This window comes from Triturus cristatus, chromosome 8 (assembly GCF_964204655.1).
Source record: "Triturus cristatus chromosome 8, aTriCri1.1, whole genome shotgun sequence".
NCBI lineage: Eukaryota > Metazoa > Chordata > Amphibia > Caudata > Salamandridae > Triturus > Triturus cristatus.
The window spans coordinates 1,409,374,035-1,409,398,997 of NC_140591.1; the positions used below are offsets into that span (position 1 = coordinate 1,409,374,035).

General features: G+C 43.8%; 1 protein-coding gene across 2 annotated transcripts in view; it reads right to left on the reverse strand.

Annotated features, from left to right (window-relative positions):
- Nucleotides 1-24,963, reverse strand: part of LOC146805833 (glutamate carboxypeptidase 2-like) — a 428,404-nt gene that overhangs the window by 189,632 nt on the left and 213,809 nt on the right. For both annotated transcript variants that reach the window (XM_085623137.1, XM_085623138.1), the window contains exon 9: nt 14,384-14,469. In XM_085623137.1, the coding sequence (XP_085479263.1) occupies nt 14,384-14,469 (86 nt within the window). The remainder of the gene's footprint in view (nt 1-14,383; nt 14,470-24,963) is intronic.

Genomic DNA, 24,963 nt, shown 5'->3' on the forward strand with positions numbered 1-24,963 from the left:
CCTCAAGCCATAGAAGTAGTGTAGACCTAGTGATTGGATAGTTCACACACTACCCATCCTTGACTCACTACATATATACTCAACTACCCACGGATCTCTAAAATTAACGATTACACAATCGCCCACTATGTCTTTTGCTCTGGTACCCACCCAACTCACCCGTCTCACGTTTAAGATCTCTGTGGTAAAAGAGGAAGGGAGAGGTCTGTTCGTATTTAGTCAATGCATGACTTTGTTTTTTAACTCCATATACGATTCCAGTTTCTCAGTCTTAATTACAGGAACTCCTGCCAATATGACCGTGTACGGTTCAACCTCTCGGGGGAGATTAATACAAAGCAACCGCCGGGTTCTAACCATGTCTCTCGATGGTAAGGGGCCTTTTAACTGTCTCTCCACATTCTGCGCAGACGGCATGGTACAGGGTCTTGACACCTTACCTACTCCCGTGTCCCGCCCCCTGGTTAAAGGCGGTAAATTACTCTCTACTGTGCGTCTCTCAACCCGTAATACTGACTTTTGACTGTCAGCCCTGTCGTAGATAACTTGCTGAGGTGCCTTACCACTACTAACGAGCCCTGATACAGGGGTAACAGGGACATCAGTGCTCGGGTTCGTCATACCTTTCTCAATGGATACCAGCATGTTTGAGTTAGCTAAAACTAACTTCTCAAATTGATCGAGTTTAATATTAATCATCTTTGTTCTTTCTAGGAGAGGTAGCACCAATGATCTAACCAGTTTCTCTATATTTTCTAATAACCCCTCGTTTGCCCTACCAGAGTTGGACGATTGATTGTTGTCGGGGTTGGTGTAATCAGGCTAGGTAGCTGCAATGGATGGAGTAAGGCCCGATTAAGCCCATTTTTTAAAAATATTTTAGCAGAACCTCCCTTCTGGGAACCATCCCCTCTTTTCCTTTTTCCCAGGGCTATGTTAACCTTGGTATTATTGCTTCCGGGAAATTCCACGTCTTGGGTTTTGGGTACGGAATTATGTGACAATAGAGATTCAGAGACCCCTGGTCGTGTGCCACTAGGCGCAGTACTCCCTCCTGTTAAGCTCGGTAGAGGACAAACCACAGGATCTTCAGACCCCAGCAACAGAAGACCTGAACTTGGGCTCCAAACCTCCAATGAATCTTTCTGTACTTGTTGTTTTCCAGGGCTTAACGCTGATCCTATGGGGCCAAACGATGAACGCCTCCCTGTTAAAAGATCTAAAGACAAACGTTTCTCCGTAAGGGCTATTTCCTTTTCCAATACCATTGTTGCTCTTTTAATAAACTGATCGATAGTACCAGTAGCCGCCACCCCATTGGTAGAAAGAGTCACCTTTCTGCCCTTCCCGGATCGAGATGCCATTAAGAAGATTTACTAACTAACTAACGACCCCGTCAGCCACGAAATAAAATGCAAACTGAATACACAAGTGATTAGTTGGGAATAAATAGCTTACAGTACAAACGCCAACTACTGAAGTTCTCACCCCAATACCAAACCTACGAGAGGTTGCCCAGCCCGGCCTCGATCGACCTCGGACGGCCTCAGGCGGGCCCGCCCTTGGCCCGGCACCCGCCCGCGCGCGTCCCGCGTTGTGTCCAGAGGGCGTAGTTTTAAAGGCGTAGGAGGGCGGGAGTAATGCGGGAAGAGGCACCAACTGTGTCAAGCTCTCAGAATGCTGGTCCTCGCAGTCCCGCTGGAGCGTGGCTGTAGTCCAAAGAAGAAACACCTTCCTCGTGTGCAGGTCGATCCTTGGAAGTATGTAGTCCCAGAGTCACCAGTTGCTGCAACGAGCGGCTCCCGCAAAGCGGGGGCCGCGAGCAGTTTTAAAGGCGTAGGAGGGCGGGAGTAATGCGGGAAGAGGCACCAGCTGTGTCAAGCTCTCAGAATGCTGGTCCTCGCAGACCCGCTGGAGCGTGGCTGTAGTCCAAAGAAGAAACACCTTCCTCGTGTGCAGGTTGATCCTTGGAAGTATGTAGTCCCAGAGTCACCAGTTGCTGCTACGAGCGGCTCCCTGCGAAGCGGGGCCTGCGAGCAGTTTTAAAGGCGTAGGAGGGCAGGAGTTATGCAAGAAGAGGCACCAGCTGTGTCAAGCTCTCAGAATGCTGGTCCTCGCAGTCCCGCTGGAGCGTGGCTGTAGTCCAAAGAAGAAACACCTTCCTCGTGTGCAGGTCGATCCTTGGAAGTATGTAGTCCCAGAGTCACCAGTTGCAGCTACGAGCCATATGACCAGGATCTGGATTCCGGCTTCTTAATACCTCCCTCTATCCCGAGTGTACTCGCATAGCATGACGTTTAGCACCTCAACAGCGCCTCCAGGGGGTGACCTTTCTTGCTCTTTATTGGGTGGAAAGTAATTTGTACGGTAATGGAGATACCAAAAATGTTTTAAGACATTAAAAGGAACATCTTAATAATGACTGCTATGCCCCCGCCCACCTTTTGTTGTCTTTAGGCCATAAAGTTTGTGTAGCTTTACTAAGGGAGGCAGATTCATTTTGAAAATGAATGCTCACTTAACCATGATTTGGCAATGAAGATTTCATTACAGTCATGGTCATGTATAAGGTTCAATATTTCAATCAACATTTGCTGACCTTGCATTTAGAAGCCTGCATGAGGTGAATTTCTGATTAGCCGTGATAGGGTGGAGTGATTTTGTTGTGAATGAGAAGGACTTTATTTAGTCGTCTTTGAAGGTTTGGTATGTGGTTTGTAGCTTTTTCTGGATGGTGAAAATAATGAAATGGTGTGATTGTAAACAGATTTTAGAGTCATGGTGAGTGTGGAATTATGGTAACTGTTTTTATATTCGTCATTAATGATCTGGTTCAAGAATTACTTTTCTACCTATCACATTACATAAATAATGGAAATACATGTTTAAACAGTGCAAGTGTAACAATGTACTCACTTGTAACATTGTGTTACTCCATTTAACATTTAAATGTTGGCAAATCTTTCATTTTCAATTTAAACACCATGCAGCTAGCCCTAATATTTCCAACGTGCAAATATAGTTGGCTCTAAGTATTAAATTTTGTATTCCAAGTGCACAAATGAGTTGAGCTTACAATTAAAAACCCCAGGAATAATCAGGAACATTACATAGCTGTTCCAAAACTCATGTCGGAAGGTTTGCTCCAAATCAGAGTAACAAAAGCTTTACCGCAAGCTCAAACTTGGAATAAGACTTTAAAACATTTGTCTACATTTTATAGCTGCTATACAAAAATGCCAAATAAGTCAATTTAAACAAACAAAATCATTCTCTTGTCAAAACAGAAGTTAGGGCTTGTTTGGCAGGGAAATGTCCCAGGTTTCGAAATCACCAGCTGTTCAGATCCAAACAAATCTAGAAAGTGAAAAGATAAATTGTATCACAAGGGAGGAGAATGGAAAGGGACTAGGGGCAGTGGTCCATGCTCTCAGCCTGTCCTTCCCTCTCCCTAGTCTGCTTATTTCAAGTCGTCATAGCAGAATGGTTAATTCCTACGTGCATCCTTCCATATATGCCTCTACTGGTTGTCTGACACACATGTGCATGCTGGACCATGAATATGCTGGGCTCCTAGGCACCTCCTACTAACTCCCACCTGCACACTCCACCACCAAAACAACCAATGTGAATGGATTAAACACATGCACTCACATATACATATAAGCCCATCAGGGACGCCAGGTTTGTCGGAGGGTGAAGGAATATATCAAATGAAGAGGTAGAGACAACTGTATAAAGTGGCTGAGGTTCAAAAGGCTAGTGGGAAGTTTGATAAAATGCCTAAAACTCTTGCAATCTCCTGAGGCGGAAGCCGGGAGACCACCGATTTAAAAAATTGTTTTTTTCTTGTGTCACCATTTATAAAATTGTATTTTAAAGCGCACTCACCCGTCAGGCACCTCCGCAGCGGGCTCGAGAAACGCCTAAACAGCGACCCCTTCGCTGCACCGAACGAAGCAAAAACTAACTTTTTGCCGCCATTGACGGCGAGGAATCGAGGCCACGCCTACCTTAGGCCACGCCCACCCGTCACAGTATAAAACGCTGCCGACAGCGTAAATCAATCAGAACCCTTGCAATCTCCTGAGGCGGAAGCCGGGAGACCACCGATTTTAAAAATTGTTTTTTCTTGTGTCACCATTTATAAAATTGTATTTTAAAGCGCACTCACCCGTCAGGCACCTCCGCAGCGGGCTCGAGAAACGCCTAAACAGCGACCCCTTCGCTGCACCGAACGAAGCAAAAACTAACTTTTTGCCGCCATTGACGGCGAGGAATCGAGGCCACGCCTACCTTAGGCCACGCCCACCCGTCACAGTATAAAACGCTGCCGACAGCGTAAATCAATCAGAACCCTTGCAATCTCCTGAGGCGGAAGCCGGGAGACCACCGATTTTAAAAATAGTTTTTTCTTGTGTCACCATTTATAAAATTGTATTTTAAAGCGCACTCACCCGTCAGGCACCTCCGCAGCGGGCTCGAGAAACGCCTAAACAGCGACCCCTTCGCTGCACCGAACGAAGCAAAAACTAACTTTTTGCCGCCATTGACGGCGAGGAATCGAGGCCACGCCTACCTTAGGCCACGCCCACCCGTCACAGTATAAAACGCTGCCGACAGCGTAAATCAATCAGAACCCTTGCAATCTCCTGAGGCGGAAGCCGGGAGACCACCGATTTTAAAAATTGTTTTTTTCTTGTGTCACCATTTATAAAATTGTATTTTAAAGCGCACTCACCCGTCAGGCACCTCCGCAGCGGGCTTGAGAAACGCCTAAACAGCGACCCCTTCGCTGCACCGAACGAAGCAAAAACTAACTTTTTGCCGCCATTGACGGCGAGGAATCGAGGCCACGCCTACCTTAGGCCACGTCCACCCGTCACAGTATAAAACGCTGCCGACAGCGTAAATCAATCAGAACCCTTGCAATCTCCTGAGGCGGAAGCCGGGAGACCACCGATTTTAAAAATTGTTTTTTCTTGTGTCACCATTTATAAAATTGTATTTTAAAGCGCACTCACCCGTCAGGCACCTCCGCAGCGGGCTCGAGAAACGCCTAAACAGCGACCCCTTCGCTGCACCGAACAAAGCAAAAACTAACTTTTTGCCGCCATTGACGGCGAGGAATCGAGGCCACGCCTACCTTAGGCCACGCCCACCCGCCCCCTTTCCCACCTATAAGGATGTGCAATCACCGGACGTGCAGCGGACGGGCGCAGCGGGCGCGCCGTTAGCGCGCCGAAGGCGCGCCAAAGGCAAGCCCGTCTGGGCCCGTCCGGGCCCAGCCGGCCTTAGGCCCAGTCACTCTGCCCCTTCCAGACCGGACTTACACCCGTGAGGAATTATTAGCCTTAAACATCAACAAACATCCCTCCTGTTCGCATATCTTGAAGGATGATATGCAATACTCCGGTTGCAACCTCTGCTATCCCGCCGAACAACCCCCGGCACCCAAGGGCTTGCTCCTAGGCCTACTTAACTGCAGATCGCTCGTGAAACATTCGCACGAAGTCAACCTCCTAATCACAAACCACGCCCTAGATATCTTGTTTCTTACGGAAACCTGGCTCACTCCGAGCAGTGGCCCCGACACCGTCCTAGAACTCCCCCCCGGGTACTTCATGTGCTCATTGAATAGACCTGAGGGCAGGGGAGGTGGACTAGCCATAATCCTTAAGGACGGCTTCACCTGCAGAACATCTGATGGTAACATCAAGGGATACGAAAGCTGCCACTATACGATACAAATCTCTCCAGTTACTTCACTGTCAGGAACACTAGTATACCGCCCGCCTGGCAACTTAGCAGACTTTCCTAATAAAATCATGGATCAGACTTCCATCAAATGTACGTCAACCACCAATTACATACTATTGGGAGATCTTAATGTACACTTCTTGGACCCGGCTGACAAACAGGCCAGTGAACTACTCCAAGACTTTGCCTCAATGGGCCTTGACCTTAAAAATCCTCAGGCCACTCATGAAAGAGGGCAACTGCTTGATCCCATCCTTTCCAATATCCCCGACCTGAAAACCCTTGACCATATCCCCCTTCCATGGACGGACCACTTCCTGGTCCCCCTCGTATGGGATATTACCACTCCGCCCCCTCAACCCCCCAAAATCAGAACGTACACCAGGCGATGGCAGAAACTGGAACCAGACGATTGGGCAGCTAAACTCAGGGAAAACGTCCCTGACCCCTCTCTTAACACCGTAGCAGGGGACAAAGAATTCAACACTTGGATCACCCAATCGCTCGACGCCATTCTGCCAAAAACTCACTCTCTGAAACACATCAAGAGAGTGAATCCCTCACCCTGGTACACCCCGGAACTCAACCTCCTGCGCAAGGCTTGTAAAAAGAATGAACGCCTTTGGAGGAAGGAAAAAACAGAAGGAAAAAAAGAAATGTTCCGTACCTCTATAAAATCTTACAAAAAAGATCTCCGTAGCACAAAAATCTGCTTTTACGAGAACAGAATCAGAAACGCAGCCAGCTCGGCTCAAGAAACTTACTCTGTTCTTAAAGAACTCATTCACGCCCCCGATCCCCCACTTAAATCTCTCGACCCCAAAGAAGCTGAAGCCAAATGCAACAACTTGGCCACCTTCTTTGACGAGAAGATTCTCCTTGCTATACCCTCCCCCGAACCGGCCCATTTGGACCAGGATCTTACTATCACCATCTCAAATCCCCCCCTGCCATCGGCTAGCCCTCAACCCTCCCTGGACGTCTTTGGCCCTGTAACAACGGAAGAGGTAGGGGCAACCTTGGCTTCAATTAAAAGTGGTTCCCCCCTCGACCCTGCACCCCTCCGCTTCCTGAAAAAGGTATCAAGTACCATCATCCCCCCCCTCACGGCCCTAATCAACTCCTCCCTCTCGGAGGGCATAGTCCCTCTTAGCTGGAAAGCAGCAGCAGTTAAAGGCCTTTTAAAAAAACCCTCCCTAGACTCACAGGACCTCTCTAACTACAGACCCATCTCCCTTCTCCCAGGAAACAGCAAAATCGCGGAGAAGCTGGTCAACAAGCAATTATCACTCTACCTAGAGAGCAATAACCTATTAGGGACCTCCCAGACAGGGTTTCGCCCAGGTCAGGGCACGGACATCGCCCTCCTGGCAGCAGTGGAGAAGGCCAGAAGCATTCTGGACACGGGAGGATCAGTGGCAGTGATCCTCCTGGACCTCAGTGCGGCCTTCGACACTGTAGACCACCCCACCCTAATCCACCGACTGGGAGAAGTTGGACTGAAAGGTATGGCTTTGAAGTGGATAAAATCCTTTCTATCAGGACGTTCCTTCCAGGTACGGGAAAATGATAGCCACTCACCCTTCATCCCCCTCCGATGTGGAGTACCGCAGGGCTCTTCTTTGAGCCCTACGTTATTCAACGTTTACATGGCCCCACTGGAGAAGAGGGTCAGTTCATTCGGCGTATCAGTTATCAACTACGCCGACGACACTCAGTTGGTCGTAACCCTTTCACACCCCCACCAAGCCCCCTCAGACCTTCACGGCTGCCTCTCCGAAGTCCACCGATGGATGAATCTTTCATCATTGAAATTGAACAAGTCCAAGACAGAGATACTGTCGATGGGCCACAAGGGGCCCTCCCTGCCACCTCACCTTTGGCCTAGCTGCCTAGGTAATCCTCCCGCACCCAAGGACGAGGTCAAAAGCCTAGGTGTATGGATCGAGAAGGACATGAGCTTTAAAACTAAGGCAAAAAGGACGGCAGGGACATGCTTTGGCCTACTCAGAGCCTGCAGGAAGATCTTTCCCTTGCTCCCCGAAACCGCAAGGAGGCTCCTCATCCAGGGTCTAATTCTGGCAAGATTGGACTACTGTAACGCCATCTACTTGGGAGCCCCCGAAACCACCCTTAACACCCTGCAGAAAGTCCAAAACGCCGCCGCCCGCCTACTTACGGACACACCGGCAAGATCCTCTGCTAGGCCAGCGCTCAAGTCTCTCCACTGGCTCCCAGTCAGAGAAAGGGTGGTCTTCAAGGCCCTCTGCCTGGCCCATAAAACCCTCAACAATAATGACCCTCCCCTTCTGAAAGAACTCCTAATTCCCTACAAAGCGGAGAGAGATCTCCGTTCTAGTGGAGAAAATCTGATCTCGGTTCCCAGAGTCAAAAAGGCCAGGACCGGTGGCCGCCGTTTTTCGGTCCACACGGCCAAATACTGGAACCGCCTACCACGGAGACTCAGGACAGAACTGAACTACCTCCAGTTCAGAAAAACTCTAAAGACTCTTCTTTTCCCACAAATATAATCCCGTCAGACGGCAGAAACCTTTGGAGATTCAGGTTTAGCGCTGGGATGCTCTCTGAGTTACTACGCGCTTTATAAAACTATTAAATAAATAAATAAATAAATAAATAAATAAAAGAGAGGGTGACCGAATCCTAGAGGAAAGGGAGAATGAAAGCAGATACATGAATGTTGGTTGGCATAAAGGAAAGGAGGCCTCAGGGCTGAGAGTTTTGGTCCTGAAAACAATTTTAGAACATAATAGATATGACACTGGCTGAGGTAGGCTGTGGATCTGAACTGCAATGTTATCAGGCACTTGCATTTGGCAGAGATCATCTACTTAAGTGGTAGCAGCCAGCATTCACCTGGGAGTGAGAAGCATCCATACCAAAGGGAGAGGTGTCCTTTTGTACACCTTAACTTAGCCGTGTCATTTATCTCTCATAAATATGAGATTTACTTGAAAGGGAATTACATGCACTTGGTTTTGTACTAATAAGAAAACTATACTTTGCTTAAAGGAGCTTTTGGCTACACTTTAGGACTGAAAACCCAACACAAGGGCTTAAACGTCATTATGAAAAGAGGCATGCCACTTTAGCTAATTTGGTAGATTAAGAGAGTTTGTGCAGGCATCCAAAGTCTATATGTAAACATGCTGTACTCCCTTTTGTAAATGATTTGGCCATATATGATAAAATGTCTTGCTTGCTAGGTCCACTTTCCTTTACTGGGAATAATGATGATAGCCAGAAAATAGCAGAAAGTGTGACTGTGGTAATTTTGGGTATACACTGAATTTTCATGAAATGTAAATGTGAATAAATAAATCTCATCTTTTTGGTGGCTCAAGTAAAAAAAAATGCTTTTTTTCTGTACTGTGGTGCAACTTTTCCATGACAATAGTGCAGTAATATGACATCTTAAATGGTGCATACACGATCCACAATTGCAAGTTGCAAGTACAGGGAAGTGGGATGACCGAAAATTATGTCATATGGAGCCAAGAGGCAGTCTATAGCTGATTACGGGAGAAACTAAGGGCCAGATGCATTAACATTTGGAATGGCGATTTCCAAATTGCGATTTTTTTAAAATCCTAATTAGGGAATCGTAATTTCTAAAGTATGAAACTTTTATTATAGAATTACCGATTTATAGTGGGTCAAAAATCAATCTACCTCATGAGTATTAATGAGGTAGGTCACAGTTTGCTACCCATTGGGACTGATAACAATCACAGGAGCAGTGGTCTGCTGGTGTCAGCAGACTACTATGTCTGTGATTGCTTATGCAGCCCATTTTTCTTAAAAGAAACCAGGGTCCTTTAACAAAAAACAATGAAATGTTTAACTTTCATTTTTCATGAGTGGACAGTGGTCCTCGGCAAAATATTAATACATGCGACTGCGATTCGTTATTTGGAAGGGATGCCCTAAACATGACCCTTCCAAATGCAGATTTGCGAACGCAAATTGCCATTCTGTAGAATGGCAGTTTGATGTTTGTACATTAAACAAAAACATTTATGCGGTCGCAAACGAATGATTCTGTAAAAATTCTGCAAACCAGGCCATTTGTAACGTCAAAAGTGATTCGTACATCTGGCCCTATGTCCTCTTTATTTTTTGCCTTTTCATGCTGGTGCAGCAGAGGTAATTTTATGCAATCACATGAACAGGAGCAGCCAAGCATCTGTCCTTTATAGCATTTAATTCAGTATTTTATCTGTTTCTATAGGTGTGTGTAGCACAGATGTCTATGTTGCAGGTGCATCATGGATTACCCACAAACGTGAAAAACAGTATATTGCAGGAGTTAATTTGCATACCTACCCCTCCCAAAGTTCTCTACTGCCCGTCAAAAGGGTTCGTGTCCAAAATATTGTACCATTTTAGCTCACAGCAGTGCCTAATTTGAGACGGTGGTGTCCGGTGCTCGGCACCAGCACTTAAATATCAGCACCAGCGCTTTTCGCAGCCTGCCACAAGGTGGAGCTGTCTGGCTATTTTAGAGATGACCATATCACCAGTTAATTATGAATGGAATATACATTAAAATGGCTATTCTCTGCCATCCAAAACATTTTTGTAGCTTTGGAGGCCTGAAATAGTCAAATGTGTCACACATGTAGGAGTAAGATGGTAGTAGTTGTGTTGCTACTATAATTGGCAGCATAGAGGTAGCAATGAATAGAGCATGCTGCATTTGCCTCCTGACGAGGGCTCTGGCAGTTATGTTTTTACAAGTTAAGCACTGGCTCACAGTCTCATTGTGGGGCAGCATTCTAAACTGAGTGATGCACTATCATTACAATTTGGGCTTCAGTCTAAAATCCATGCATACCAAACAGTTCACCATCCTCCTCAAAAACTTAGAAACTCATTTGCTGAGTCCTGCAAAGTTACTCACTCAGCCTGACCCACTTGAACATCTACATGACGCCCCTAGCTGACGTCATCTGTGCACACAACATCGACATGCTCACCTATGCCAATGGCATGCAACTGATATTGTCCCTGCCTAACAAAACACCCAACACCAGAACAACTTCAGCTTGTGCATGACCGAAGTGGCCACAAGGTTGAAGGCCAACTGCCTCAAACTCAAGATGGACAAGACCAAAGTGGTTATCTTCTGAAAAGAGACCTTGCCTTGGGACTCTGCCTGGTGGCCTATGGGCCTCTTACCCACCCCTAACACTAAAGAAAGAAACCTTGGAATCATTATCAACAGCAAGCTAATTTACTGCCATTCATCCACTCACTGACTATGCTGATAAAAATAGTCAAGTGATTACCCAACAACACCGGGAAAACTGTCACCAAGCCCTCATTGGCAGCAGACTGGACTACAGAAACACCCTCTATGAAAATAATCACCAACCAAGACACAAAAAGATTTCAGACCATCTAGAACGCAGCAGCCAGACTGGTCTTTAACCTCCCATATTGGCCTGTTGTCACACAACACCTAAGGGAACTACACTGACTCCCTCTAAACAAGCATGCACAGTTCAAACTCCTTATCCATACATACAAAGCACTTCATGACACAGGTCCAGCCTATCTGAACAGCCATGTGCAGTTTTAGCAAACAACCAGGTACCTCCGCTCAGCCGACAGCTTACTACCACACACATGTACGATGTATCTGCAAAAGCAGATCAGGAGGTTGCTCCTAAAACCTTGGAACGACCTCCCTCATCAGTTGAATGCCTCCTCGTTGCTTCTTTCCACAAGAAGCTGAAGACCTGGCTCATTGAGTAAGGCCCCCGAGGATTGCCCACACACCGGCAAAGAGCCAGGATACCCTCATGGGTGAAACAGCGTTATAAAAATCCACATAACATAGTATAATAACAAACATACACATAACATGACATGACATGAGATGACATAACAAAACATAAAACCAACTGTACCTGACCCACGTGGTGTTAGGCATCCTGGGCTGAAATATTCTTAGTCTAAACCCAAAGTTTTGGATAGTCAAGACAATAGGTCAAATATCTATTTGCCAAAGCTTCTGATGTTGGTGTCACCATGAGGGATAACTATGATTTCCATGTTATGGAGTGGTGGCTGAGAGGTGCAGGATACTATAGTCTACCCAAATGAAAAGGAATTCACCCTTTGGTCTGAACACCCAACAGAAATCTTTAGACAAAAGTCATATTAAACATCTAATATAACCCATATAAACCATTCTTGTAGTGGATTATCAAAATGCCTGGAACAGTACATGCTACCAAAATTCCCCAGACATTATTAGACAACATACTGCTCCAAAGCTCACATGCATCACAAAGAATCATAACCTCATAGTTTACATTTAACTGCGATGTATGTATCAGATGGCAGAACATAATGAGATATGCAATATTATCTCTAAAGCTTATATTGTTCTGAAAAGTTGTCAATGCATTGTTACCAATGCACAGAGGATTTTAGAGCAAGCAGTGTACTCTGGTATTTGTCTTGTATTTATGTTCTTTATTACAGCGCCGCCCAATTATATATTAGCCTCACTTAATATTACAACCTATGTGCATTTAATGCAGCTCACGACTGAAGGACCGTTCATGAGCACTGCGATGGATGTGGCTCAAGCCCAGCATGTAGCACATATGTACCCACACAGAGTGACACTATCTTACGGCGTATGCTCAGCACACATCTGCTGTGCAAAGTTGACAATTGTTGAAGAACCAACATCACAGTCTGCCCAACAATACCCACTGCACAGCACACTGCATTTCCCAGGTAGGGCATGCTGGACAGAACCCAGAAAACATTATGCACGTAGCATAGACGCAGAACACTAATATGGAGAGCACAACTAAAATTTCAGTTTAAAAATGTATCTATTCCAACACGATTCTAGGAACCAGTTAGGCAAAGTTAGCTCAAATATCTTTTTTTGACTGGCAATGCCAGTTTAGTGAGTGTTTTTTATGGGAGGGCAATGGACAACTGACGACTTAGCTCAACACAATATAGAGGAGTCCTTTGGCCCACCCATCATAGATCTTTATTACTCTACTTTCAAATTTCAAATTGACCAACATTAACCTTCTGAAAACTGGACATTTAAGACATCTTTGCTTACCAAACAATGCCAGGCACAAGTATACAGGGCCAACCGATGGAAATGCCAGCTTACGAACAGAATTCCAAGCTCAAGAGAGTGCTCTGGTGTCATAGTAGTGATTGTAATGCACTATTTAAAGCCAATGTACATATGTGGAGTTATGGATAGTAAACGTAAACTTTCCTAGCTATATTTCCCTTCACAATTTTTCAGTACTTGATATTTTGCCCATGATAATTTGGTATAACAACATTTCATACTCGGTCTTCTGGTATTCTAGTACTTTTGAACATTCGCACCCCACTTTGTTGGCGGGTGGCATACAAATATCTATATTTTAGATGGTATCTATTCAAAAAGTTTAAAAAGTCAAGAGATTAGGGGCCAGGTGTATGACGCGTTAAGCAGTTTCAAAATTTGTGATTCACTTATTCGTGACTTCTGACTTGCTTAATAGCATGTACTAACCCCATTTAGTGCAGGCGTAACATAGGCCGCGGCAGTGTGGGGGGGCCCCCCGAGGTCCAGGGGGCCCCTTCAGCACAATACTCTGTGTACTTTGCAGGCGGGCCCTCTCAACTTTCGTTACGCCACTGATTTAGTGAGTCGGTGATAGATTACATAATGGCTATCGGGTTTTAGAAATGCATTATGAATCACTATCAAAGTGGTGCTTTTATGGTCTCTCTTACAAATTGTGATTCATAATGCAATGGATTAATGCTTTGTGACCAGCATCTGATTGCAAAACTTTATAAATGAACCAACCCCCGAGCTGGAGTGGTAACACATTCGCAAAGGGGAAGGGGTCTTGGTAGAACCTCTTACCATGTAAGAATGTAAAAAAAATATAGGTTTGTTTGGGAGTGGACAATGGCCCAGGGGATCACTGTCAACAGTTTAACAAACTATTTAAAAAAAAGTACATACATTTTCTAAAATGCAGACCCGTTTCCTATAAAGAAAAAATGAATTTCCTATGCATTAAAAATTTACTATAGTGAAGTGAGGTCACATATATGGTGTCTGCGGGCCTCAGGAGGTCACCGTCTCTGAGATGGCATCCAAACGTAGCGAGTCGCAATTTGCACACTGCCTCATGAATATTGAGGAGGCACGTTGGTTTGTGACCCATTACGATTCTGACTTTTGTCTTATTTGAACATAGATCTGTTCACAAAAATCCACACCAAAATATTGGCCGAAAATTGTGACCAGTATGTTGCTGCCAGAATACAGTTCATCTGGTGCTAAATAACTAAGGGGTTGTGGAGAGCGAATTAAAAAAAAGTGAAATTGCATATAAAATTATAACAGTTCTCGCGTCAATCGATAGAACGTAGCAGACAACTGGTAATTCAATAAATATATCAACAGAACAAAAGGAAGGTAGGCAGAAAAACAGAGGACCCAGTCCTGAAGCGGTGCTGCACATTCATGGGGACTTTCAGTAGTTGCCTACAATATATTTACAGTGTGCTGTGAGCAGAGATCACTTACAAGAGACAGTGCATTTACCTGGTTCCACCGCTCCTTTTATGGTACCAATCACGTTGTATATTCTTCGTATTTCATTGCTAGTGTGGATGTGCATTTTAACCTTCCTAAGACAATAAACAGTAAAAAGTGATTAAAATCGGTTCATAAATTGCTGGGTCTGCACAGAGATGAATGATAGAGTTTGTTTAAATGACACACAGCACAAGGCACAGTAATTAACGACAGAGGATGCATATACAGACTGCATTGTGCAGACGTTTTCCGGAAGTGACGTACAGAAGATGTAGCAAAATATGCATCAGCTACAAAGTTGTGTTAAAGTATTATTCAGACAACCATAAAAAAGAATTTAGAAAATTACTGTGTAACTAGGCACACACCCTTCTCTATAATTCCATATTTTTGCACTTGCAAATGTTAAATAAGGGGGCTGATATGCGATTTTTAAATAAATAAATAAAAGGGAAAGGAAAATCCAAAGAGATATTGTCAGGGGGGGCTATAACTACAAACAGTGAACCAGTATTTAATTTTTGAAGGTGGTAGACACCGGCATTCATTTGTACGGTCCGGTGTTCTTATGTTTTTTATCATCAGACTATTACCTAGAGAAGGCAAAAGGCAGAAGAAGGATCGTGAAGAAAGAAAAGATAGCTAAGAAAGCAGTGAAAGGGAAAAAGCAAGGATGAAAAAGAGCCTGGGTACAGGAAGTGTCAGGAGGTTCAGGAAAGAGGCCGATGATGCAATCAGAACTATTGGCATTTGGGAAACCTGATCTTCGGCAGTGAACTTCTTTTTTTTTTTTTTTTTTTAAGTTTGAGTTTATTGGAGGAAAAAGAAATAGGGGGTGGGGGGGGGTAAGGGATAATCAACATGGTAAGTATTACATATAATAAACAATACAATAGAAGCTCTAAATAAAGGCAAATATGACAAGCATGAAGAATACAAACAAACCTATAAAATAAATATCATATAATACAATAGGGCGTGATATCATAACAAAAGGCAGTAATGTAATAAGAAAATCAAATCATGGTGGCTTACGCACCTCAACTGTGTCAGGATCTGGAGAGGTATGTGTTGGAGCAGAGGAGGAGAGATAGGATGCCAAAGGGGACCAAATCAAGTCACGTTTAACTGCTAGGGAAATGGGAGATACGAAATTAGTATCTAGGCAATGATGGAAGCAAACTGCATTCCACCAAGAGTGGTAGGAGACATTTGCAGCCTGTTTCCAATTAGAGGTAATGGTATGAAAAGCCACAGCAATTAAAAGGTCAAGTAATAGATAATGGGGGGGCGATTGTGGAAGGCTTGGTGATAGGGAACCTAGAAAAACTTGCAAAGGAGAGAAAGGAATCTGAAAATGAAATATTGTTTGTATTTGCGTCCAGACTAGGTACCAAAACTTGGAGATAGAAGGGCATTCAAACAACATGTGTTTGAGATCTGCATCGGGACAGGGGCAGGACCAACAAATAGAGGATGTGTCAGGAGAAAAGCGGGATAAAGTGTGTGGAGTTCATAAAGTTCTAGTATAAATAAAATATAAGGTTTGGGTAGTATTAGCAGCTCTAGAGGCTTTATGGAGCTTAGCCCATATTTTGTCCCAAAAGGGTAATGGCCAGACCTGAGCAAGATCCAATTCCCATGCAATCTCAATTTTAGATTTTAGTCTGTTAGTGGAGTATCGAAGAGAATTATAAATATCAGAGGCTGATGGAGATGTTTCCAATAATGAGGAGGTAGCTTTGCGGTCCAGAGGAATAGCGTTAGAAGGAGCCAAGGAGCGAAGATATAAGATCAGGACTGGGAGAAGGGCATTGTATTGTGATCGAGCAGAGGCGGGCAATGAAAAAGAGGATTTAAGAGCTTGAAAAGTGTGAGGAGTGTCATGGGAAATTAGTTGGGAGATCCAACACAGTCCTTTAGAGTGCCATGTCTTCCAAAAAATAGTGTGATTACGTATTCTGAAAAGAGAGTTGTGCCATATCGGTTGTTCGTGAAGGGAGAGGAGAGATGGATAAGATGATGAAATATAAGGGAAAAGAAGAGTGCGAGAGTGAGAAATAACAGGTGAGCGAAAGCGAACCAAGGGAGACGTGAAGGATAAATACTCGCGAAAAGTAAAAGGGGAAAGAAAAGAGGATTCCATACTTAACCAGACGGGCGGATAGTACGGAAGGTCAGAAGAAAACCAACGGATCGATTGCTTCATAGAAAAGGCTCGATGATACTCTCTGAAGTCCGGAAAACGCACACCAGACTGGGCCTTATCCTTGCGCAATGAAGCCAAAGCAATCCGAGAGCGTTTACCATTCCATAAGAATTTCAGCAACAAGGAGTCAATCCGTGTAAAGAAGGAAGCTGGAATATGTACTGGAAGCATGGAAGTGGTATATAGAAGAAGTGGCGATAACATCATTTTTATAGAATTAAGCCGACCCCACCAGGACAGAAAGAGCGGGTTCCAACGTTGGATAGCCAAATCCATTTTCTTGAAAATATAATCAAAATTAAATTTGAGTGTATCAGACAAGAGAGGGGCAAACCAAACACCCAGGTATTTGATCTTAGATGGCTGCCATGAGAAACCCGTTTGGGAAAAGAGATGTTTTTGACAAATAGGGTTTAGAGGTAAAATCTCGCATTTATCAGCATTGAGACGATAGCCAGAAACCGCGGAAAAGGAGGACACTTGTTGGAGAAAGGAGGGAATAGAGGAAATAGGATCAGAACAGTAGAAAAGAATATCGTCAGCGTAGACCGACAGTTTAACCTGACGCGAGCCGAATTTAAAGCCAGAAATACTGTTGTCCAGACGAATTTTGGTAAGAAAGGGTTCCAGGGCTAAAACAAAAAGTAGGGGGGATAGAGGACAGCCTTGTCGTACTCCTCTGTGTAATGAGAAGTAATCCGAGGTCATTCCGTTAACAAAAATGGAAGCTTGGGGATTAGAATAGAGTAAGGAAATGATAGAGATGAATTTGGAGGAAAAGCCGATCCAGCGCAAGGCCTGAAACATAAAGTCCCAACTAATCCTGTCAAAGGTTTTTTCCGCGTCTAAAGAAATAGCCGCGAAGGGAAGTGACAAAGAGGCAGCCTTACTGAGAATATTAAGAAAAACACGGGAATTGTCAGACGAGAGGCGGCCCTTGACAAAACCTGATTGTTCAGGACCAATGAGATCGGGTAAAAGGGGATCCATGCGTAGTGCCAAAAGTTTTGCCAAAATCTTGTAATCCGTATTGACCAGGGAAATTGGTCTGTAGTTTTTGCATAACGAGTGGTCCTTATCTTCTTTGGGAATTAGACAGATTAAAGCCTGCTGGAAGGTACCGCTGGAAGAACCCGCTGCAAGGAAGAATTGGAATAAGAGTAATAGTTTAGGGAAAAGTAGAGAGGCGAAGTGGCTGTAAAATTCAATAGTGAACCCATCAGGACCTGGAGATTTACCGTGTCGTAATTTAGAAACGGCATTAGAGATTTCAGAAAGCGTAATGTCTCGTTCTAGAGCAATGAAATCTACATGAGAGGCCGGGGGGGAAGGAAGTGAGTGAAAATATGAAAGAAGATCCGTAGTTCCCGGGGTATGTTCGGGGGTGTAAAGTTTGTCATAGAATTTAACAAACTCAGAAAGAATGTCTTTATCCTTAAAGCAAGAGTCTCCAGCGGAAGTCTTAATGGATTCAATCTTTGAACGCTCTTTCCTTATCTTTAAGTAATTGGCCAAAAGTTTCCCCATTTTGTTTTTACCTCCATAATATCTGGAATTACATTTTAATAAAAGGTTAGAGGCAGCATCGGTTGTAAACCTATTAAAGGAGATTTTCGCATCAATAAGTTTTTTAAGAGAGGTCTCAGATTTAGAAGAATGATAGTCAAGCTCCAAAGCCTTAATATTGGCTAAAATGAGCTTGGACTTGGTTTCTCGAAGTTTCTTTCGCCTGGCTACAAAATTAATAATAAAACCCCTAGAGGCTGCTTTAAAAGAATCCCAAACGGCAGTGAACTTCTAAGTAAAGCCCTACACCTAATTATCTATTTATGTGAAAGGACGTTCATAAACCGATATTACAAACAATGAGAAACGTGTGTGCTACTGCTTTAAATGGGCCGGTACTCACCGGCACCTAATACCGGCACGCCTTTTTGTTCCCCGAGCGTACCAGAACTTCTCTGGTACTAAGGAGAGTATCGGTTCTCAATGCATCGGGTCACACTGTGGCACACGCTCATATGAGGGCAATTTCACACCGCTAGTGACGCGCCACGGCAGAGCAATTTGTGACGTCCCCTGCCAGGTAGCTGTGCAGTGGGAAGGAAGGGAAGCCCTTTAAGAAGCGCAGTGTGCTCTGGCTTTCCCTTTCTCCCTTGCCAGCGCAGCAGGGCCGAAAACAAAGAGTGGTGGAATTCCACCAACAAGGAGGCAAAAAAGAGCACCTTAAGAAGCAGGTTTGCCACCAGCGCCAGTCAGATTGAGGATCCAGCGAGGAGCCTTCTGCAACTCCGACACAGCTGAGTGCCCTGCACACCGCCCCTGCCCCAAGCACCACGGAAGGGCACAGGATGTGGCGTAACAGCCAGAGCAGCCGACTTTGTTTAACGTAATTGGTGCTTATGTAAAGCGCAGCAGGGGCCCGTGCAGGTAGGAGGGGTGAGGTGGTGGGGGTGGGAGTGGGGGGGGGGGATTTCGACAGACGAAGGACAGTTAATTTATTATTTAATTCGCCCTCGTGGTCGTCTGTCGAATCCCCCCAACCCCACCCCACTGCTCTTACCTGCACGGGCCGCTGCTGGTAAAGCGTCCCAATGTGTTGAGTTCACATTTCAATAGACCTGCAAAAAAGTACTGCACCGCACAGAACCGACCCGGACACCTCTATGTACTTTTTATTGACGCTGTACCAAACTGTATTTTTAACATGCAGTCGAATGGCAGATCATTATACAAGAGCTCTGCCAAGGCCGATGAATGACTCACTAGATCTTTGCAGCTTCAGCTCCCAGAGCGGATAAACAATTTATAGAAGCATTTGACCAGTGTATTCCTGGGCTTTGAAGCGCCCCATACACACAGAGAGAGTGTGTAATGCAAGCAGCCTTCTGGCCTCAGTTTGCTTGTGAACTTGAGTAATGAATGTCGCATATCACTAGAACCACATGGGTTGTGTCGCTACACTTTAGTGAGGGTACAGGGAGCAGACCGGCAGAGGGGGGATAGAGATGCAGTACACTGAGGGTACGTATGTGGATTATCCAGAGGGTAGATATGTAGTGCATTGAGGGTTCAGAAGCAGAGATGTCAGACGGTAGAGATTTTGGGCTACATGCATCAAGCTTTTTTCCGGTCGCAAACGGGCCAAATCGCAGAATCGGCCCGTTTGTGACCGGAAAAAGGCCTTTTACAATGCATCAAAGGCCTTGAATTTGCAAAATAGGTAATCACAATTTTTTGCGATTGCCTAAATTGCAAATGCATTTAGGGAATCGCAATTTGCGATTCCCTAAATGCGATGCAAGTAGCATTTCAAAAATGCGACTTTGCATTTAAGAATCACACATTACCATCAAGTTCGAGTAGATGGTAATTTGCAAATCCTTTGAAAAATGCACAAAAGTGCATTTTTCAAAGTGACATGTGGTGCACACACAGGCCAATAGGGCATGTTTGTGTGCCATATGTGCACACTTACCTTTTTTGGGGGTGCATCAGGTGGGCCTTAGGCCCCCTAGCACCCTTGGAATTGCATTCGCAATTTGCGATTACCAATTTGGTAATCGCAAATTGCGAATAGATTCCCGTTCGTTCCTAAAGGCCGATAGGAATGAATGGGAATGCATTCCCCAATAGCGATTTGCACTTTGCGATTCGCTATTAGGGAATATTTAGGAATCACAATTTATTTTGCGATTCCTACATGCATAAGAAACTGCGATTCCTAAATAGCGATTCCTTAAAAATTGCTATTTAGGAATCACAATTCCTCATGTTGATGCATGTGCCCCATAGTGCACGGAGGGTGTAGCAGCAGAGATGTCAGAGGGAAGAATTGCAGTGCACCGAGGGGGCAGAAGCAGGGAAGTCCGAGGGTAGAGATGCAGTACACTAACAGCACAAAAGCAATCAAATGTGATTCATGTGCCATTGGTGCATAGGCAATCTTCATACATGCAACATTTGAAAGAGAATGTTAAAAGTATTATTAATACATGCAGGGACGCAAAACAATACATTACAAAAGCAAGTTGTCATCATTCACACCAAAAAATATTCGTTGTTGTTAGCTCTGCCCTTAGTTCCGCCTCTAGCTCCACCTCCTTGCAGCGCCCCCCCAGGCCACAGCTCAATTTAATGAGTACCTGCGTTTTTTTCCCTATTACAAGCACTAAAGCAGACTACAGGGCTTTAAGTGGGCCGGTTTTTGCTGGTGCTCAGTACTAGCAGTTCTTAAAAGCAAGAGCTGAGATGGGTCCCTACTGGACTCTCCATTTTTTTACCTGCTGGGTGGGAGAAAAAAAAAGTTTAACTCTGCAACAGTGCCACCCATCACTGCTTTTGATGTAACTTCAAAGAGATTCATTTTTCAGTTTTATATAGCGTAAACTTGATGCAAACAGGAGCACCAATTACATTACACAAAGACATATTCAGGTTTTGAATCACAGGATATTGAGCCGACGTGAGCCTCGAACCTACTTTCTCAGCTTAAAAGTCGGTAGCTCTAGGCTAGTCACAACCTCGTCCAAAAGAACGGAAGCATTTTCAATATTCTATACAACGAAGTCATTGTTGTTGCTTATTTATCTCATGCAATTTAAAACCACTGACAAAGCCAAAAGTCTTAGCTTATTGTAGGTGTAATGTTGCTTGTGTTGTATATCTGGATAAATGGACAAAAGCAGCAAAATACCAGAAGCTGCACACTATGATAAGCACAGATTTGTAGTAAAGTGGTTATAGCGACGCCCTTAATTACATCGGCCATGCCCCTATGGGAGGCCCCAAAAGGTTTTTCATCCCACTTTAAGCCCTGTACAGACATACACATTACATTTCAGAAAATCTGTCACTCAGCTACCATGGTCAGAGTCTGAATCAAGGTTCCACCTTTAAACAAATTATATATATATAATTCCCACAGAGGGATCGCGCCGCCCGGCAAAATGATTGGGAACCACACAAGGAAATCTTCGCTTGTAAAGTGGCACTGTTGGCAACATAATTTGAGCAAACAAAATTTGGTTTGGGAGTCCAATGGAGGGCTGGGAAAAATACCATCTAAATATCAGACACCAACGGGCCCACTGGAGGGTGTAAATGAGCTTAAAATACTACAAAGACCGGCGTGCATTGTGAAACAATTGACCTTGAAAAGCACACCGGAGGCTAATTGGGAACACTTGAAAGCACGCAGTGGCCTTTGCAGTTTGCTGAAAGATTTTCCGTTCGTGAATGAAAGCCTCTGAAGAAAGAGAGTGATTCTCTGAAACGCGTCAGGCTGATGGAGATAAACACTGAATCAAAGGCTGTTTGCTTTGTTTAAATAAAGGATGTTCCTTACCTGCAGTGGGTTGCGGCCTCGAGCATTCGGAGCAAATCTTCTGGTGATATATATATATATATATATATATATATATATATATAATAAACAAATCATCCTTGCGGGGGGAGCACTCAATAGCTGGTGCCGGCCGTGGGGTAAGGACAAACCCCACACGTATTTGAAAAGCAAAATGAAAGGCCGCACTCTTCCTGGATTCGATAGTTGAAAACTTTAATGACCTTCTCTCCACCTACGCCTTTCGAACTTCAACAGTTCTCGGTCACGGTGAGTACATAAGTCCATCATTTGTTTTACTTATTTATACCAACTTTCCATGTTGCCGGCCATGAGGCATTATGGGAGTAGTAGTTTTAAACGCCAAAAGTAGGGAGACGTTATTATCAAATCAAGCCTGTACCGCTGTCTAATCATATGCGTCAGTCATAAGCAAGCGATGTTCTGTACTAATGTTCCATTTGCCTGTCATTTGTCTTAATAAAGATTTATTGACAAATTGGTTTAGACAGGTCGATCCGAGTGTGATGAGTAAACAGTTTGCTCAATTATGCATGTGTGTACGCATAAATATACTCAGAATTTGTTAAAGTGCCAAGTCACTAGAAATTACGGCTGAGTGCCATGAGTACATTGGTTAGCTGATGCTAGACGCATTGATGGACAACGTTACAAACAATGAAAAAAGGTTTTGGCCATTTCTACAGATAGCTTATTCGTATGCAGTCAACTTCTTAATGATATCTTAAGAGTTAAGATTGCATTGTTAATTAGAACGAAAAAATTTCACAAGTCCTTCTTATAAGTGTACATAAAGTTCCTCATCTCCATTTAACCCCGATGGAGTTCGGGTCTTAAAACGGATTATTAATTTGGATTCCAGGCGTCGGAGTCTTTCAATTCTGTTTCCTCCTCTTTCATGTTCAGCTATGGAGGCTATGCCTGAATAGCTAATGTTTAGCCAAGTTTTTCCAGCATGATTTTGTAGATGTTTTGTTAGAGCATAGGTCATGTCTTTGTTCTGAATTGCGCGTATATGCTCTAATATGCGCTTTTTAAGTGGACAGATGGTTGAGCCTATGTAGCGTTTACCGCAGAAGCATTCAATCACATATACCACAAATTGTGATTCACATGTAATTGTATTTTGGATATTGAAGATTCGGTCATTTGGATCCTTGATTGTTTTAAGGTTTCTGCCTATTTTACACGCTTTGCAAGACATGCATTTGGTGAACCCCTGTTGTCTTTTTTCCAACCATGTTTGTTGTTTCTTGTTTTGGAAGTGACTATTTACCAAGGTGTCACATAATGATGGTGCCTTTCTGTATGTGATCAATGGATAATTTCCTAATGTCGGACCAATGTCAGGATCTTTTTTTATTACATTCCAAAATTTCATCAGAATTTTTCGGATTTGGAAGCTTTCTTTGGAGTACGTCAGAATTAGACGTGGTGTATCATCCTTCTTTAATGCCTCCATGTTATTTTTTTCCGCTTTATCTCTAGCTGTTAGTATTTGGGGTCTTGTCTTTAATCTTGCTTTGGTCTCTCCACGCAAGATATCGCCATATTTATAACCACGTGCTATAAAGCGTGTTTTTGTGTCCAAAAATTTATTTTCCATCTGTTCCGACTCTGAGCAGTTCCTCTTACTGCGTAGGAATTCTCCATACGGTATACTTTGTTTTAATGATCGGGGATGGAAGCTCGATCCATGAAGAATACTGTTTGTTGCTGTTTTCTTTCGAAAAACTGTTGTGTGTATTTTGTTTGATTTTATATATACTTTTGTATCCAAAAAATTCAATCTCTTTTGATTGTATATTATAGGTGAATTTAAGACCTATATCATTTTGATTGAGTACTTTTATGTAATCCACTAGTTTCTCCTTCGAACCCCTCCACAATAGGAAAAGGTCGTCAATGAACCGGAGCCATAACACAACATCTGTAGTGTATGGATCGTTTTCGTCTTTCCAAGCTATTTGTCTCTCCCACCAACCCATGGTGAGATTCGCATAGCTTGGAGAGAAGGAAACTCCCATAGCAGTACCGCAATTTTGAGAGTACATTTGTTTGTTAAATAAAAAAACATTATTAGTCAGGCACAGTTCAATCATTTCCATCAACATGTTAGTGTGTTGCAGTTCTCCAATAGGTCTTTGTTTGAGAAAGTATGCGATGGCTGCCAATCCTATGTTATGATTGATCGATGTATATAGTGAAACAACATCAATTGTTGCTAAAAGATAGTCCGGTTGCCATTCGGTTTCCATTAGAATTCTCAAGAAGTCACCTGTATCTTTGATGAAAGAGCTTAGGGTTGGAACAATAGGAGCTAGGAAATGATCTACATAGTCAGCTATGTTTTCATAGAGGGACCCACAGCTGGAAATTATGGGTCGACCCGGAGGTTTCTGTAAAGTTTTGTGGACTTTCGGCAAGAAATATATAGTTGGTATCACAGGGTCGGTTACTGTTAGGAAGTTCCTTTCATCTTGGCTAAGTAGTCCTTGTTCGTGCCAGTTGCATATACGATTGTGTATGTCCCTGGTCATATCTGTGTTGGGGTTTGATTTTAGCAAAGTATAGTTGGCTGTTTGATTTAATTGTCGGAGTGCTTCCTCAATGTAGGCTTGTTTATCTAGGATGACAATGTTGCCACCCTTGTCGGCTGGTTTAATTTCAATTGTGTTGTTGTTTTTCAAGGCTTGTAATGCTTGCCGTTCTTGTACAGATACATTTTCCTTAATACCTGATTTGGTATTTTCCATAGTTTCCAGTTCTGCCACAACTAGATCCTGGAACATGTCTATTCGATTACCTGGGTGCAATGATGGACAAAATTTTGATTTGTTTCTGAAGTTGGTGCGTGGGTGATCATCTGTTGATATCCCCATCTCTTCTAGTATTTGTATGTCCGTTGATTCTGTCTCTTCTATTTCATTAGCCAATTCATACGCAGTTCTGAGTGCCATTTTTTCAGCGATGGTATATCCTTCTGTTGTAATTATAGGTTCAGGATCTTTT